This window comes from Panthera pardus, unplaced genomic scaffold (genome assembly GCF_024362965.1).
Source record: "Panthera pardus isolate Hobbes unplaced genomic scaffold, ASM2436296v1 HiC_scaffold_22, whole genome shotgun sequence".
Lineage (NCBI taxonomy): Eukaryota > Metazoa > Chordata > Mammalia > Carnivora > Felidae > Panthera > Panthera pardus.
The window spans coordinates 66,937,420-66,957,039 of record NW_026526788.1 but is presented as its reverse complement, the minus strand read 5'-3'; the positions used below and the strand labels follow the sequence as shown (position 1 = coordinate 66,957,039).

At 36.5% G+C, this 19,620-nt stretch overlaps 1 protein-coding gene across 4 annotated transcripts in view; it reads right to left on the bottom strand.

Moving 5' to 3' along the window:
• Nucleotides 1–4,292: 4,292 nt before the first annotated feature.
• Nucleotides 4,293–19,620, bottom strand: part of MXI1 (MAX interactor 1, dimerization protein) — an 80,991-nt gene continuing 65,663 nt past the window's right edge. For all 4 annotated transcript variants that reach the window (XM_019459398.2, XM_019459402.2, XM_019459400.2 and 1 more), the window contains 3 exons: nucleotides 12,074–12,188; nucleotides 11,278–11,449; nucleotides 4,293–6,854 (listed from right to left, as the gene is read on the bottom strand). In XM_019459398.2, the coding sequence (XP_019314943.2) occupies nucleotides 6,691–6,854; nucleotides 11,278–11,449; nucleotides 12,074–12,188 (451 nt within the window). In that variant the 3' untranslated portion in view covers nucleotides 4,293–6,690. The remainder of the gene's footprint in view (nucleotides 6,855–11,277; nucleotides 11,450–12,073; nucleotides 12,189–19,620) is intronic.

The window sequence follows — 19,620 nt, the reverse complement described above, 5'->3', positions numbered from 1 at the left end:
TTTTTAATTAACATGTAGAAAGGCCATAGAGGACTCAGGAGCCAGACTGCTGATTGAATCCTGGCCCATTTGTAACCTGTGTGCATAACTCTTCTTTGCCTTAGTTTTCTCAGCTGTAGAATATGAGAGTGTGTTTCATTAGGTTGTAAGGATGAGTGAGTTATTATGTGTAAAGTGCTTAGAATACCTGACATATGGTAAACACTGTAGAAGTGTTTGCTATTACTGTGCAAGCAGTAATGGTGAAGATCTTTTTTTCCTAACCTTAACAATGACAATTCAGGGGCACCTGGTTGGCTCGGTTAAGCATCCGAGTCTTGATTTCAGCTTAGGTCATGATCTCATGGTTCAACCTCTGCAGTCAGGCTCCACGCTCACAGCTTAAGTCTGTTTGGGATTATCTCTCCCTCTCTGCCCCTCCCCACCCTCTAAATAATAAATATTAAAAAAAAAAATTCACATTATAATGGATTATAATGCCCATTACTTACAATTTGAAGCCTTGAGTTACAAATGTATTACTGAAGTGCTATCAAATTACCAAAGTTCTGTATTAAGTACATGCTATAGAAGTTTTTGTGTTAGAATATTTTAGCGCATATCTGTAATGGGAAGAGGTTACAAGTTTATAATAGTTACCTCTAATGCTTGCTTAAAATTAGAGGAATTCCTGGATCTGGGTCCTATTCCAGAGCTATTTAGGCCAAAGTATATCTGTTTCGAGACAAACACCACAGGTGATTGGTGTGCATCCCTGGCCTATAACCATGTTGTACGTTAAATGTAAAGTTTGATTTTTGAAATGAAGGAAAAGTTATATTAGTAACTGGCAATTTTCTGAAGAGTATGAAGATTAGACATCAAACCAAAATGAAGTGCGTTCATTTATTATAACTCCTTATTTTAAATGCTCTGTCACAATGAAGGGTGTGCATGTGTGTATGTGCACAGGGTGTGTTTCCATTACAATGCAGTTTTAATGCTGAGTGAATCTGCCTTTTAAAATAGCAAGGGGGATGGTGCCTGGCTGGCTCAGTCTATTAAGTGTCCAGACTTGGTTTTGGCTCAGGTCATGATCTCATGGTTCCTGGGTTTGGGTCCCTTGTAAGGTATCTGCACTGACAGAACAGAGCCGGCTTGAGATCTGTCCCCCCTCCCCCACCTCCACCCCCCACACTCATGCGTGCTCACTCTCACCCTCTCAAAATAAATGAACTTTAAAAAAAATGAGGGAAAACCGTCAGGTTAACCAACAAAAATCATAGTTTTATAAATCATGTGTCTGTAGGTTGTAATTACAAAAGGTGAAAAACCTCACTTCTGCAAGTTTAACCAAAAAATATTTTTAAAGCTCTGGTTTGGCTTTTTGCCTCAACTTGGATATTAACTGAAAGATGAAGGGGGGAAAAAATCTTAAAACTAGTTTTTATATTTGTTAAAATCTTTAAAGAGTTCAATAAATATCTGCTGAATCGTAATATTTGTATTTTACTATGAAGCAACCAGTTACTATAAATGGTAATTTACCTGTTCAACAGTAAATGTAAACATGCTTTATATCTAGGATTTTTGAGTTGCAAGTTAAACTGAATTTTTACTATAGTGGAGAGGAAGAGCATAGCAGACAATGTAATAGGTAATACCACAGTTTAAACACAAACCCAAGTAATTGAATCCCCTAATACTGTGTGTGTACAGTCATGTTCTTAAAAAAATACCTTAAGAGGCACAGAGACCAATATTGACATTCTAAGAATTTGTTTTGGACTAGCCAAAAGAAAGTAGTAAAAGAAAACAAGATGAAGGTGTTAAGAGTTCTGTGAGGTTCTTCAATTGCCTTTTCTGCCTTTCAGCTTATGTATATATAAAAGTGGTTCTTTTGTGGACTTGAGGGGGTAAAGAAGATCTGAAAATAATACTGGGCCTTTGGTAGTTGACAGCTGAACTAGCTAAAAATACCGAACTTTGGATAATCTTCTAGTTCCTAGGAAATAAAAATTGACAATTTACTTACACCAAGCATTTCACCCATTCATTTTTACAAAACCAGTACAGACTCAAGCTACTGCAATTACTACAATTGTAATTTGTTTTCCCAGTTATTTAAGATCACAGCTAAAGAAACCGTAGTTAACACGCATTAGGAGAAAAGGTTGCTTTTTGTTTGAAGAGCTACTGTGTCAACCTTAGGCCCAAAGTCGTATTTATTATTTTGCTGGCTCATGATTTCCTTTTCTTGGTGAAACTGGATGTGCTTTTATTTTTTCCCCTTTCAAGCCCTGAACTGACTTTAGCAAGATGCGATGCATTTCTAACCAAAGAAAGAATTCAGGCTTGGAGGAAACACTTGATTCTATATCCTGGGAAAACTAGAGTTGAAGCCCGAGACCTGCAGCTAGGCTAGTCTTTAATAGATGGTAATTGCCCAATTGTTCATTCATTGCTCAGAAGTATGCAGGAAGGAGTAAATATCCCTTTGGTTCTTTTGCCAAGTTTTTCCTTCCAAAAAAGCACTGTCAGGTTTAGTTGACATAGCTTTCAGAGTGTGATAGTGCTAATTTAGAAGGAACTGACCTCTTAAATCTGTATTTTTGACATATATTTTAGAGATATTTTATGGCTTTTACATTCTACAATGCTGTCTGATGCCCTGATGTGAAAATCTAAGATAAATATGGCAGTTATTGCCCTACCAGTAAAGACTTGAAGCATTCCCTCCATAACAAAGAGTTAAGAGCTTGAGGAAATGGAAAAAATTTCAAAACTATAGGAAGTTAGTTGGCAATACTTTAAAAGAGCTTCATCTAAGCCATTTCCCCTAACAATTTATGACTGTATAGAAAGGTAAAACAGAACCAAGAAGTGAGGTTGTCAGCCAGTACATGTATCTTGAGCTACACTTATTATTTAAAAGACTCAGATGTATTCCACAAGAAAACCAGTTTCCTATTAGATCTAGTACATGAGCCAAGATTTTTTTCTTGGCAAGGCCAACACTAAATATTAACTAGGGCATTATGCAATGGTTACTATTAGTGTTTAACATACTCAAGCTCAGGTTAGTCTTTTTTTTTTAGAAAGACCAGGTAATCACTAAAACCGCTGATACATCAATCTTATAAAGTCTTTATTTAAAAAATTCTATAGGACATCAAAATTGACTTCTTACAAAGTATAGCCTGTCATGGAATTTTGTGAAAATGAACCATTTTATTTAATAGAAATAGTCTTTTTCTGTAAGACCCAGAGTCAGAATAACTAAAATTCAAGATTAAAGATGAAAAAATTAGAAGGTTGCATTCATCAGAGAAAGCTGAGAAGTACATACCTCTTACTTTCCTTTTGGTGCTACAAATTCCTAGACTGAGTCTTACAATCTTTCAAGATAGAGGTAGTATTTACAACTTTTCAGGAGGAAACAGGCTCCATGAAGAAGTTAAGTAACTTGCCCAGAGTCCTTAGCAAATATTAGAACTGAGATTTAAATGTGACCCAAAAAACTCTATTCTTCCCACATTATGCTGTTGTTGGTAGGAAGTATGGAATTTTTGAGGTGGAAGGATAATGAAAGAAGAAAGGGAAAAGGCAGCTAGTTGCTTCAAGTGGAAGAAAACAAACTTCCCAAAGAAACTTACCTAAGAGGTTAAACAATTTTCTCATGAGAAATGACCCAGGAAGTAGTGTGGCCTTAGGTTAGAAGATTTGCCTCAATAATCCTGCCTTTTGAAATCCCTTCATAATGCTAAAAGCTATCACTGTCATGGGGACTGGAAAAGGCATTTCTACCAGAATTCTCATACCTATTCTAATCAGAAACTACAGTTTGACTTCATCAGAATCTTCTTTGGTAACAAATATGCACTGAAACAGGACTTTACCTCTATCTATTAATATATTACTTAGGCATTTTACACAAAGGGTACTTTAACTCAGGTTAGTGGGTGGGGACTAAATAACTTCCAGACTTATTTTCAATTTAAATGACAGTACAAAGTGATTCCTCTAAAAAGTTATTAAGAACAGATAATAACAAATGGCTTTGTGTCCTACCTGAAGCAGTTAAGATTATCGGGTACATTAAACCATCTGCAGTTAGGTTACATGGAGTTATCACATCAGTCAAGAAGGCACCTGTTTAAATTATAGAACAGGAAATGGCAATGATTCAAATTGCCATTAATTCTGGACTACTGAAGTAGTATCAGCTTAGGAGATAGTTGCTTTTCAAGGTGTGGATGCTCATTCATATTTTTTTCCTTCATAGAGAAGGGTGTACAAAAAGCACTCGGGTGTTCTTCATTCACAATTTTTATTTCTTGCAATTAACTTTTATATCTTCAAAGTCGATTTGTCTTTTAAAAAATTAATACTTTTCACTCATCATACAATCCATTCCCCTCCCGCAAGGAAAACAAACCCGGGGAAGGAGTAATTTAGGGGGCAGTTGAAATAGGTATTATAGATTCGTGACAAAGGCTTCCCAGCCCACCAACTTGTACATATACAACAAAATGGCAGCACCTCGAGTTCTCCTGAATGAAGACCGAAATTCCAGCCCTAGGCAAGTGATGTAAGTGAATGCCATGGGAGTAACAAAACGGAAGCTGAATCACTGGCTTCCATTTTCTTTCCATGGTAGTTAGCAGAGTCTTTAAACTGTCTCCCTTGGGAAAGTCAAAAGAAAGCAAATATATAGAGCAACATTTTGACCCAGCCAGGAGTAATTATAAGTAAAACCAGAAGTAATTTACCTGGGCCAGAGAAATGAATTTGCCATGTTTTTCATTAAGTCCCCAGCACCTGAAGTTATTAGCAAGTTCTAATAATGGGCTTCTAAAGGCATGCAGTTTTTCACACATCTACTTCAAAGAATTTCTTCCACTCAAACATAGCACAATCAAGGATAAAATATTTTGGGAGGCACAGGAAAAGCACAAAAAACAAGTAAGTATATGCTGAGGCCTTGTGTATGGCCAAGATGGTACACTTCATACAGAGAAGCAGTGAAAGCTGTTAAAGTGCTACTTACAAAGGATAGTCTAACATTACACACACAACTCAACTGCACTGCTAAATATGGTTGTCTTTATTTTCTTTTTCCTTGCCCAGCCCTATCTAAACAAAATAAAACTACAGGACTGAAATTAACAACCCATTAAAATCAGCAATAAGTTATGAAAATCATAAAGCTTTTTTTTTTTAAGTAATTAAGGGTAGTTAAATTATTTAAAGTATACAAAGTCCAAAGAGCCAGGGATAAGGTGTCCAAGAAGGCTTCCTGGGGTAAAGGAGAGGGCCAGGGGGAACCTTGGATTTTGAAAGACAAAGGGAACACATGACATCAAAGTGCAGGTTAGAAAAGAAATTTCACTTAAAACATTTCTGAAAATATTGAGAAGAGCAACAATAGCACCTGCACAGTGGGACTGTGAGGAAGGAGAGAGACTGCCTGTAAGAAAATGGAAGCAAACCTTTACAATAAAATGAGACAAGTGCCAAACTTAACTATGTTAAGTATTATAATGTGTCTACTATAGATATCAGATGGTTAAAAGCTGGTAAAGGTAATGATTCTAAAAGAAAACAAAAACAGCATTGACCTTTTTCTACCTAGCCCAGACCTCATTCGTTTTGTGCACTATAAAGAGTGAGGTGTGAGGTGTTTTATCATTATCAAATGCTGCATCAAAATAGATGATTTTTTCCCATGTGTTTTTCCACTATAAAAGACATCTATGTTTTTTATGGACAAGCTTTAAAAAGATGTCATTTTGGTTTTCAACACATACAAACAGTTATCAAAATCTGAAATAAAAATGCTGCCGTGGCTCAGACCTTGACCTGCTAATCTGCGTTGCACAACTCTTCTGGCCTACGCAGACACAGAGGCATGGAGAGCTTTTTCCTTCTGGCCCCTCAATCCGAATTATAGGCCCTGTGTGGTAGAGGCTGTCATACAGACTGCCCCCACGCTGCCCAAGGGCCTAAGGGCGGCTGACTGTTGAGCTGGCGGTTGGGTGCCCTACTGCTAACAATGCAGGATAAGGTTAGCTTGCTTAGCATGGAATCCAACAGAAAGCTGAGCTGCATGATGATCCCTTTCAAAAGGCTTCATGGGAGTCTCTCCTTTTGCAGAGCATGAAATGAGCTTGCTTTTTTTTGTTTGTTTGTTTTTTCAAGAATTGATCATCCACAGGCTTCATGATAAGCTGTCCCAGGCTGAGTTTTAATAGCTCTTTAGCTATCCAAGATTAATGCCTGATTATCTTGTCTTCTCATTACTATAGGTTTGATTTTGTTTTTTAGGACCATTAAAACTCGGGAAGGGTTCATAACCCCATCCTTAAATGTGTCTACTCATTGTAGTATGAGCAAACTAGAGAAGATAGAGGACAGAATCTCCAATGTCCTCTTTCAAATAAACTAAATCAAGAAAATTTCACAGAAGTTTTCTGCTGCCATTAGAAGCTGTGATTTTCAAATACGAATGAGTATTTGTTCTGCTGGGGAGGCTCTGCCCCACTTTTTGCTAAGTATTTGCTTAAATAGAGGTCTTTTGACCCTTTTGTTCAAGTATAGTTTTGTTTAGTTTTAAAGAGGAGACTGCATCATGAACCCAATTTAAGAGATTGTTTGGATTGAATTGGCCCAGTGAATATTTTGCCCTGCACTGTTATGTCATGCTGGGTTCTAGGAAGTGAATGAAAGTTTGACACTGGCACTGGAGTAACCCTCGTCACTCCCAATACTCTGCAGGCTGCTGTGGTCATCAATGTCACTGATGCTGGTGGTACTGATATTGTCCACTTCTCCATGGGAGAACTCTGTGCTTTCAACATCCACTTCAATCTCCTCTGCCAAAGAGAAAAAAGGAAGAGCATCAGTAATCTAGTATACATGCACTTTCAAAAATTAATGAGGAAAGGGCATAAGAAAAGTGATTACTTTGGGTAGTATGAAATAATTTTTCTTAAATAATTGTTATACGAGCTTATTATCGGTGAACCCTGGAGGACAGAAGTAATGAAAGGTGAAGAGACACGGATATATTTTTGCAAAGGGGAATGTCTGGTATCCAGCGGTGGTCTCAATTTAGGCAGCAAGTTTTCTAAAGCCTTTGACGCCAGTCCGTCTGGACCTCCCACCAAAAGCACTTGGCCTATTTGGGAATTAGTGCTTAATATTAAAAGATCCCAACCCCAACTGGTTTAACAACATCTGTTTTGCATTAAACTAGAAACTAATTCTCAGTGCTGTTTATTAATCAGAGTTGCCTTAAAGAGGAAAAAAAGCATAAACTTAGTATAGGTGAACGAGAAAATTTATCCATTAATTCTTGCCTTTGGTAATATCATTCTACAGACAGATCTACAGACTTCTAGAATTCATCATAAAGACCTCTGTGTATTCAATAGCCAAACTAAGCCAGTCATTACAAAGTGAACTCTGAGGGATTTGCCTTCAATTCAATTTAATTTTCTTGCATCAAACATAGCTTGAAATGAGGGTATGAGCCTGAAAGGTCTCTGGATTATAGGGAGATCTACAGTAAAGATTATAGTAAAGATATTTCAATGGTGATATTTAAGTTTACTTCAAATATCAAACATGATTTAAAAAAAAATCCCTAAATACATATATGACCAGCTATCAACAGGTAGTTTGTTAAGCATTACATATACAATCACCAATAATACATAAAATGCAACATACATTTAAAAAAAAAAAAAGCACTTGAAAAATTGTTCTCTCCCATAACAGCTAGAATGAACTCAGGATTATTCAATTCTTTTAAACTCAAAGCCTAATGTTTTAGATTTGGCACTGATTCTAAGGGTTCACACTGATCACAATTGCTTTAGGAAAAGTGGATTCTTGCTGAGCCCAAGAAGACAGAGTAAGTTATTTCAAAGAGTATAATTTTCAAAAGGACTTGTTGCTTCAAAAAGTTTTAGAAATCTGTTTCTAAAATGCAGGCATCTATCCAAATAAGCTGTCCAAACAATCCTATGAATTCATAACTATTTGTTTTACATCCACAATGCTTCACAGGCTATTTAGTGTTTCCCGGTATCACAGAATACTCATCCAACCTACAACTGGAAAATAAAATCAAGACACCCTATCCAACAGAGCATGCTGCACTCAATCATAACAAAGTAAAATGAGAGACTGCTCTAGTCAAATGGACTAGAGATATTACTAAAAGTCCCCTGTAATACTGGGAAACAGGGCTTCCAGATAAGAATAGGGAAGAGAGGTACTACACTAGCACTACTAAAAAAAATGAACACTATAATGAAGATATACCATTAGTCAAATTTGGAGGTGGGATGGGTACAAAGAGGAGTGAACATCAGGAAGGGCAGCTAAAGCTGAACACCTGACAAAGTCACACAGCTAGTAACCAGTAGAAAAAAAGACTAGCATCAAGGTCTGCCTCCTAATTCAGGGTTATTTCTGCTACACCTCAGTGTCATTCATAAATGTGGCATGTCCTTGAGGTTCTTGCTGTTGTCTCTGATAAACTTTTGTTCTCTGAAACTGAGTGCCATGTAAAAATAAACTTACACAGCAAAACAACAACAAAAACAATAAACCCAGGACTCCCAGGGTTGTGTTAAAAGGGATCAAAAATCAATTTGAAATGCTTCTATGGAATGTGGGAAATTTGATTATTAAAAAGAATAAAGGTTCGCCTGGGTGGCTCAGCTGGTTGAGCGTCTGACTCTTGATTTTGGCTCAGGTTATGATCCTGGGGTTGTGGAATTGAGCCCCGTGTTGGACTCTGCACTGAGTGTGGAGTCTGCTTAAGAGTCTCTCACTCTCTCTGCCCCTCTCCCCCTGCTCATGCTCTTTCTAAAATAAAAAAATTAAAAAAGGACAAAAAGAATGACTTCATGGATTAGAACATATTCAATACATGAAAACCTATGAGGAATTCATAAGATAATAAAAAACAAAAGGCAAAACAAAAAACCCTGTTACCTCTGGAGGTTGCTAAGACACTGATGATTCATTATTCACAAAATTGACTAAAAAACCAAAAACACCTAAGTTTAAAAAAAGAATCTATCCCATTTTCCCTATATGGACTTTATTTCAGGGTAGCCAAAAAAGTTGATGAAGAAACGTTCTTTTGTTTCTTCAATGTTTTTATTTATTTTGAGAGCGAGAAAGAGGGTGAGGAGGGGCAGACAGAGAGGGAAACAGAGGATTTGAAGGAGGCTCTGTGCTGACAGCAGAGAGCCCAACATGGGGCTCAAACTCATGAACCTCAAGATCATGACCTGAGCCAAAGTCAGACACTTAACAAACCGAGCCACTCAGGCACCCCCCAAAATTTCTTCTTTATAAAAAATTTAATAAATGCAAGAAGAATGGTAGAATTAGGAAGTACTATTTGTAATATCTAAAAAAATAACAAATTGGGGCAATCACTAATGATTACTAAAACTATTAAGTGAAAGGTTGAGCATTTGCATAAATGTATCAGTATCACCTATGAAGTATTCTTGCCTCAAAAAAGAACCTGAATTTAATCAAGTCACTAGATCCACCAACCAGTTTACAGGAAATAAGGACAGAAGAACATGTTAAATGACATCATGAGGATTCCATCAGCCAAATCTAAAATGTGGGAATTCTATAAGAAAAATGACTCAGTTTCTACAACAAAGAAATGGGGAAGGGAAAACTATTATAGATTAAAAGTATCTTAAAAAGCAAAAACAAATGCAATATGGATTTGGGGCTCTAATGAAAGGTAAAATGCTATCTTTGAGAAAATCTATCAGAAACTGGATTATCAGACATTAAATAAGATTATCTGATTTCACTGATTTTGTGGGCTATAATAGCATTATGATTTTTTTAAGTGCCATTTATTAAAGATAAATACTGAACTATTTAGGGACAAAATTATTAATGTTATCTGGGATTTGATTTAAAATATTCCAGAAAAAATGGTGAGGATGAGGGGATAACAGATGAAACAAGAATGGCAGAATATTGATAGCTGTTCAAATTGGATGATGGGTACATGACAATATTCGATTTTACTTTTGTGTATGTTTGAAAATTTCCATAATAAAAAGTCAAAAGGTATTTTACAAACATTTCCTTTTTTGTTTTAGAATCCTCATGAGCTGTTTTCCCAAATGTAAAGCTTAAAATCATGAGGGTGAAGTTCACCTCTGGGATCTTTTAATGTGCTATAGGCCTGATGAGGTGGGAGTTATAAAGAGATCAGTAAAATTCAAACAAATTTTTGATTAATTCTTGTTCTTTCATTCTGCCAAAGACAAATGTTATGGGACAGATGGGAAGAGAGAAATGAAGGGTGTGGTGCTTTAAAATACAGACATAAAAATTTATATCACCAGTAACAAAACATATCAACATCACATATCTTCCTGATAGAATGAATTGAGAAGGGCACATCACTTCTGTGATATTTCTTCCCCCCAAATGTATAACCTCAATTTAATAATGGGAGAACATAAGACACTAGAGAGACTCTGTCTAAAATAACTGACCAATACTCTTCAGAAGTGTCATGGTTGGGGGGCGCCTGAATGGTTCAGTCAGTTAAGTGGCTGAATTTGGCTCAGGTCATGATCTTCTGGTTCATGGTTCAAGCCCTGAGTCAGGCTCTGTGCTGACAGCTTAGAGCCTGGAGCCTGCTTCAGATCCTGTGTCTCTTTCTCTCTGTTCCTCCCCCACTCATGCTCTCTCAAAAAAATGAATAAACTTAAAAAAAATTTTAAAAAAAAAAGAAGTGTCATGATTACAAAAGACTGAGGAACTATCTAATGCAATGTTGGATCCTGCACAGGATCCTAGATCAGACAAAGGACATTAGTGGGAAAACTGATGAAATTTGAATAAGGTCTACAGTAAAGTATTACATGAATATTAATTTTCTGGTTATAATAACTATATTATGGCTACATAAGATGTTAACATTAGGGAAACCTGGGGGAAGAGCATATGAGAACTCTACAATTTTCTATAGAAAACACTTTTATGTCAGTCTAAAATTGTTTCAAAGTGGAAAGTTAATACATTATGTATATAATCAAGGAAAAAAGTTCTATAGTTCATATAGGGGTTGCTAGACAACGTTGTGATTGCACAAAAATCTAGAACATTACAGTATTAGCTGAAGAAAGAAGAAAGCAAATAGAAGAAAATAGAGTGCTTTCCAACTTATCCTGCCTAAATTTAGATACAAGGATGCTTAGTATTTCATTAGGGAAGAAGTACACTGCCTACCTCGCTCTGAATCAGAACGATCTGAAGAAATAGTTGATCCAATGCTGTCCATTCGTATTCGTTCCATCTCCTGAGGACCCTGCAGCTGTTCCAGTCGCCGCTTTAAAAATCTCTGTTCTCGTTCCAAGTTCTCTAGCTGGTGCTGGCTCTTCCTTTCAGCTTCTTCAAGTTTCTAAAATGATAAAATGATAAAATGATATTTTAGTTTGTGCACAGTCCAGTACAAACAATAAAACTGATTTCTACCTAATATCTTAAAACATTTCTTCTTTGGCAGAGAAAATATGAAAATACAAGTATATATGTGTGTGTGTACGTATAAAAACATACATAAATACATACTTTTAAACATCAAGAATACTTCTTTTTTCACTTTTTGTGTGTGTAATGAATGCTACATTACAAGAACAGTATGGAATTCTCAAAGTCTGTAAAGTTATCTCCATGAAAGAGAAACTTGCTCTGCACTGTAGTTTGATGGAAAAATACTGAGACACGGAGCCAAATAAACTCAGCTCCACCAGAGGGCACAACTGCCTTCCTTCTAGGGATCAGCAGAGTAATTGTTTTTTCCTAGTATTTCCAGCTCCTCAAATGGCCATGCTGTCAAAACAGTTTAGTTTAATCAGTTTATGTTGCTCCCATCAGATTAGTTGGTAAGTTTTCAGAAAGATTTCTCTTGAGGTCAGTGATTAAGGAGGGCACAGGGGGCTAGCTGATGTTTATGAATAGGAATCACTGCTTATAATGAAACAAGGGCTGAGACATGTACAAATATGAAAGCAGAAATTCTCACCTTGATGTGTGCTTTGGCTTTGTTGAGCAAACCAAGTGTTGTGTGCCTGGTACAGTCTGGTCCTAGTGGAATCAGAACTTTTAAGCGTTCTAAACACAGGCGCAGATGAGCTCGTCTAAGAAAGACCAAAAAAAAAAAAAAAAAAAGAAGAAAATCAAATCAGCACAGCTTGAATATTCTACTAGAAACATCCTAAAATCTATTTTAAGACAAATAATAATTCACACATTATTTAGTCTATACTCATGTTACACCCCTTATTCTTCAGTTTCTTAGTATCTGCAAGTATAGGCATGACTACTGGTTTTCAGTCTCTGCCATTTCTGTTGTGCTCTGTAGACATGGTCACTTCAGATTATTATCCCCAATGGTAATCTGTCAGAGATGATTTAATTTTTAACCCTTCCCAACTGTCTCCAGCTGTATTAATGTGTAAGTAGGAAAGCATACAGGGCAATTAATTGTATTTCATTTCGAATGCCTAGAACCACAGGCTAGAGACCTAGCGGTCTTCAGCTGGAGTACCCCCAGGGGGTAGAAAAGGCTCACAAATTTCCATTTCCTCCCTCCCATCTTTTGCACACACCCACACACATACCTGTCCCCACAGGGACAGGTTGTTTCAGCCACTGAAACAACAACCTACTTCCTAATATCTAAATGTACCAGCTCATTAGTTTTTAATTTTTATTTCTTTCTCCCTCTCCTCTCTCTCTCATTACCCCACCTCGAATTTTCTACACATGACAAAAAGCTAGGTGACAAAATTCTTTACTAAAAGTCATTCCATTTATTTAATCCACCCATCCTTTGGGCAAGTTAGGAAAATTTTCTCCTGAAAATGCTAGCACAGAGTCTCACAGATTTACCTTCCCCATATCCTTAAGATACTATGATCATGATGACCCATGATGAGGGTTCTAGGTACATAATTGTACCCTAAAACAATCTCTGGTTCTGTGCTTCATAGGCATAATATAATTCAGCAATTAAAAGTATATCTGAAAAGAAAATCCAAGTATGTATTTACAGTTCATCCTTATTCCTTAAAGAGCTATAACTGAATATTTATAGCAACTGTCTCAGTTGCACCAGGAACAAAACACATCATCTTCTCAAGGAGGGCCAAAATGGTTTTACTAGTTCACCCACCAAACTATGCTTCTGTCTTAATACACAAGATATAATGACAAGTGAAATTCTCAAATGCTAGCAATTTGAAAGAGGGGTAGGAGAAGGCAATAAGCAACCAATTATGTCACAGATAAGCAAGATGATTCAGGGGAATGAGATCAGAGGTTTGGTGATGAACTGTCAAGATTCTTACAGTACCCACTACCCCGGCTATAGTTAGAGGTCCATTAGTATTTCCATTCCAAATCTCTTTACTGAGCCCATTAACTCAAATCTAATAGTTGGCTCCAAGATGAAATCTGTCATACCTGACGTAGATAAAGGAATTTTAAAAATTTCCCTAAATTAAAAGTATATCAATGGATTCCCCTTAAAGAGATTTAACAATTTTTTAAAAAATTTTTAATGAGTATTTATTTTTGAGAAATAGAGTGTGAAGAGGGAGGAGGAGTAGAGAGACAGGGAGAAAAAATCTGAAGGAGGCTACAGGCTCCAAGCTATTAGCATAAAGCCTGATAAAGGGCTCAAACCCACGACCTGCAAGATCATGACCTGGTTGCTTAACGGACTGAGCCACCCAGGTGCTCCAACTTCAATTTCAAATTTAACAATTTTAAAGTCACTCCGCTCCCCTGCTGTGCTACCCCAAATCACAGAACCTTTAGCAAAATTCTCATTTTTAACTAGGAAACCTCTTAAGGGAGGATTCACATGATCACAAAGTGCTCTTGCTGAGTAGACTAAAACATCAAAAAACCAAAGCAAGCAAAAAACAAAAACAAAAACCACCAAAAAAATCCATACTAAAAAATCCTTTAACCTCTTCATTAGGATTATTACAGCATATGCTTAACAACTGTACTCATGATATTACTGGAGCGTAGAGAGAAAGACTGGTGGTTGTCTAGCTAATTAGAGGCTGTCAAGGGGGGCTCTGAATTCAGTCATCTAAAAAAGTTAATAGAGCAACTAGTAAAGTTAACATAAATGATAAGAATAACTTGTCAATTTTGTTTAAATTACTTAACCCCAGAACTACATAGGAAGTATCTTTTACAGAGTTTAAGGAACTTCAGAATGATTCCTTACTTTTACGTCAAGGAAAAAATGGGTGGGTCAGTTTACTGTTTCGTGAAATCTACAGTCACATTAAAATCTAGGCAGAAATCAACTAACATAATATTAAAATATCTATGTTTTTTCTTTCTCCTTATTATCGAGGGATTTTTTTTACTACCTTTTGTTTATTCAGCAATATTCCACACACTTGCTTGAATGGCAGAAGCAGAAACAGAAACTTTAAGAGTTTATAATCTAAACTACAGAATGAAACATATTGTTTTGTTCATTTGGTTCATAATGAAATGAGTCATACAGAAATCAAGGGCAACAGAATCTGAATAAAAGGAGAGATTGTAATTGGAGAAAGAAGACTTACAAGAGAAGCTGAAATTTGACTTTGGACTTGAGAGATATTGAATTCATCTATGAGAAAGCAACACTTCTCAAGGTAATTAAAAGAGTACAGGACTCAAGTTCATATATTGAAATCAAGTTTGAACCTAAAATTAAAAATATCTTAACTTTTTTCTTTCAGGGGAAAACAACTAAGTTGGAATTTTGTAAGGAAATATCAGCCAAGTTCAGCAGTCTGGTCTGCTGCAATAGCACTATCAAATCAGAATTTGCCCAGGCCTAGGGAGTCAATGTGTAAGATGGCTGATGAACAGGGAGGTCAGACTGCCCTCTAAAATACTTTTTATTAGCCACTATCGAACATTTCTTCAAATAATTATAAATGTGCTCCAAGTTACAGCTTAAGAAAAGATACTCTGAGTTATCATGTCTCACAAAGGCCAGTGATGCCATTTTCCATGTCTTGTAAATACAATCTCCAAAACAGATATGAGTATGAAGGAGTGGTAAATGATGTCCTCTGCTCTCCCGTGGGGAAAGGTCTATCTGTGAGAGCCAAATGTCATTTCCTTCAGTTTTTATACTTGTGAGTCAGGAATTTATAGAGAATAAAGTAACAAAAGGTTAATGGCAGTTGAAGGACAGCAACTGACCAAGTGGGAGGCACACTTTTCAAAGCTGCCATCCAAATACTGCACACAGTCTTCCACATGCTTGTTATGCCAGTTTTAGGTAAATTCACCCTTCCAAGAGCAATGTGATACCCTGTGACTGTAAACTGGAAAGTTAAATCAGAAAATTCATTCACCTTCATGTATAAATTTTTTTTCTCCAGCAAATTATTGAAACAAACCATACGGCAAAATTCTTCTTCCCTTACAGTGGTGCTGTGCTGTTCTCACCCTTTCCCCCACGGTCTCCCTGCTGGTAACCAGATTGCAAGCTTAACCACCAACGACCTAGAAAGGCATATCTTTTGATGCCATCTGGTCCTTTCTTTTCTTGCCTTCATTCTCATGTGACTGGTGGCTCAGGAGCCTCCTGTAAGGGGTTGCCAAATCATGGGCTGCAAGACACTGGAGGAAGAAAGAGGACAAGAGACAGAAGGAAAAAAAAAACAAAAAAACAAAAAAAACAAAACAAACCCTTGGTTTGATTTGAAAATCCTTATGCACTGAGAAAAAAATTTGCCCATAACATAAAATGGTATTTTTCAAGTCTCCAAGTTGTGGAAGAGCTGACATAGGATTCATGAAAGGCATATACTGCACCTTTAGTCAAAGCAGGTTAAGAAGGCTGGGGAAAGTTAAGGCTGCTGCTCTGAATATTCTGATGAACACCAGACTAGCAACCAACAGAAAAAGCCTGACATTGTAAAATTTATGGAACTAGCCTTGACAGAAAATGAGAAAAAAATTTAGCCCCCTGGTTAGCATTTACTTAAGTTTTCACAACACATGGATAGTTCAATAAAAACTATGAAAACATAAATCCTTCCTAATTTAGCATGAGGATTAGACACTGCAGCAAGGGTGCCCTGTAAGAAAACTGGAGTCTCCTTGCTGAGGGAGGGGGCAAGAGAATGGAGAGATACCAAAGTACTTTTATTTTCAAATACTCTTTGAGGTCTGTTTTAAAATAGATTTAAAAGTGGGTTTTATCCAGGGAAAGAGGCAATTCCCAGTGACTAACCTTGTTAGAGAGAAGGTCCTATCAAACTAACCCATACCTTCAAAAAGGACAAGCCCCCAGCGGGAAAAGGAACAATTAGAGTCTGTTTGGCTTTTATTTTGGTAGATTGGGATCATTTTTCCCTGAAGGAACCAACACTGCTTTTGATTTCAAACCTTGTAAACTCTACTGCCAAAGTGAAATATCACAGAACATGAGGAGAAATGATTTTGCTATAAAATGGCCCCTCTTACCTAGTAGCTGTGATATTTTAAAGCAGAGGTATATACACAAGAAGCACACAGTGTTGAGGGAAAAGAGAGGAAAGAATTCTCTTTTAGAAAAAAAAAAATTGCAAGTACTATAGGATGATGTTTTTTCAAGCCGTCTCTTGAAACTCTAATCCTTCTGCCCCAAAACAATATGAAATTTAACACCTGCCAGGTCTCACAAACCATCCATTGGCTGATGCCCTCGGAGGCACGGTCCTTCATTGGAACTTGCTTGTCTTTCATTCCCCCACTACAGGATACCAAGACTGTGCCAAGTAACTAAATCAAAATGGAAAACAAGTCAAGTGATAGGGACAGTTTTTGTACTTTCCTCTCTGCTGAAAGTTACGCAACGGGCTGAGAGTCCTCCCTTGAGCCACATTCTTCAAAACTGCAGTGGCTTGTGGCCAGGTTTCCCAACTCCCTACACAACACTTCTGCACATGACAGCAACTAGCTGCTTATCCTATACATTTTTATTTCAATGTTTCTCTAAAATTTAGTGTTGAAAAGCTTCAAAAATCTCTAAAGTTACAAAAAAAAATCTGCCTACCTCTTTTTCTTATGAAAAATGACATTAAAAATGGATCCAGATATAAAGTCATGGATCTTATTTACAAAAACAAATATGATCATATTCTGTTCAGCTTATTCTGTCTGTGAAATAAGAAAACTTAGACAAGCGATTCTCATAAAATGGCATGTGCTAATTATATGTTTTCACTTACAACTTACTTATTATCTGCCTCACAAAAAATAAACAGACTATTAAGTGCTCCCAGGTAGTAACTTGGTAAATGGCATTTCCCTAGCATCAGAACTGATGATGGTGTTGTGAGGCTTAATGACAACAAAATAAAAACTTAGTTGAATAGCTGGGACTCTATTAAAAAAAAAAAAGCTGCTTTAATATTCATCGTAATTCAATTGATACCTTATCAAATAACCAGATAGAAATATCAACAAGTGTTATAATGAAACTGTAAATTATATATACTATATAATATTATATTAATATAAATTATTCCACAGTCACACTGTCCATCTTAGTACTGAAGAGCTCATCTCTATACAACTGAATAAAATCAGTTAAGGCTGAGATACATGTTATTCACTCTTGGAAGACTTTTTAAAATCACTTTCTCCAAATAAAATCTAAGTAGTTCTTAGGGTAGAAAGCCAGAATATTTAAAGGCAGAAGGTTAAACATACAGTAATATGCCTTCTGAAGTCCTACTTTTCCTCAAAGATTTGGAAGAAAACACCATTTTATAGGAAAATAAACACAAATGCAAAGTACACTTTTAAGACAAAAGAAGACTTCAAATAAATCTTGCACTATTTTACACTGTATCTCAAGACCTCCAGGAATCTATGTTCAAACTACTAGAGCAAATTGCTACAGATCAGTATTAGAACTTTAGAATTCAGAATATCACTTCTGAATCATAGCTAGGATTATGTTTTTCAAAGGTTGAGAGAGTGAGGGAGAAAAGAGTTGGGGAGAAGAGACGGGGAGACGTGAGTACTCAATAAATTAATGAGGACAAAATAGTGACACATTCTTTCTCAAACTGCACAGATTCAATATGGGTTGAAGTTTTATTTAGTCTTTACATCTCAGATATGAAGAGGACGAAGTGCCATTCAGTCAATAACAATGATTATCAGTAAACAATCAGTGGCACCTTATTATGACACTGAACCAAGATGCTGTGATGCCAGTAGTAATTTTTATCTGTTTGAAGATGCTATAATTTGGACTTCTGCCTACCACTTTTCTAGCCACACTTTCTATTGCCCATACCCTTGCAAACCTCTTCAACAAACCAAATGTGCTTTTATACTTACCCATTTCTCTACCCGGAATGTCCTCCTCTTTACTATCTACCTAGTGCGTATCTAACTCATTTATCAGACCACAGCCAAACTACTATTTCTTCTATGACACCTTCCTTGCTACATCCTTCCTCAGAAAATTAATAGTTGGTTTTCATACTAATCATACTATATTTTTGTTACTTTCTAGATAAGACTGAGTCCATATTTTTAGTCATTTCAGTTTTTCCAATAACAAACAGAATAACTGGCACACAGTGGGAAGGAGGAACGTAACATAATTTCTAGTGGATATTTCTGGGACTCTCTAACTCACAAAGTTGAGGTAACAATACTGGGGCCTCCAAACAGTATATTCAGATGCCAGGTCGACATTCATGAGAGATCTGCTTATGGATGCCAAAACTGTACACTAGAAATTTGTGTGCCACTGAAGTTGCCACCAAAGATGACTACTTGTAGAGTTCCTGACAATCTCCAATCTAACTCTAGGGTCAGCATCTCTTTTAATAGTGAAACAGGATTAAGAATTACAGCCATTAGACTGATTTATCGATGCATTTACAGGGATGGGGGACTAAGACAATGTAAAATGAACTTCACAGATTTTTTTTTTTTTTTGGTAGGTTCCCTGAGCAGCGTGGAGCCCAATATGGGGCTTGAACTCACAACCCTGAGATCAAGACCTAAGCTGAGATCAAGAGTGGGACACTCAACCGACTGAGCTACCCAGGAGCCCCCACAGATCATTTTTTTTTAATCCAGTTTTTTGGTCACCAATTTCAACTTTCTAACCTTATTAATAAGCCTCTTAGCAAACAGAAAATTCAATTTAAGTTTGGCCTTTGTTCCAGCTGTTGTTCAAGAAATAGTAACAACAACAAGTATAATGGCAGGAAGGCAATTACTAAGAAAAAAAACAGAAAAGACATAAAGCTAAGAAAACCAAGGTAAGAGAGGGAAAAGTCTAAAAAGAAATACTCTACAATGCAAGAGAGAAAAAAAAATTAAATGAACAGTTTTATCCCATCTGATAACATGAGAAACTAGCAACTGCAGTTTTACAAAATCACAGGACTGCTGATCAGTTAAAGCCTATAGTACAGACACATAAACAATTTTTAAAAACTGTCCTGCATTCATCTATAAGGAAAACTTGATTTTTGACAGCCTCATTTGAAAAAAAAATAATTAAAATCTGGTTGTAGAGGCATA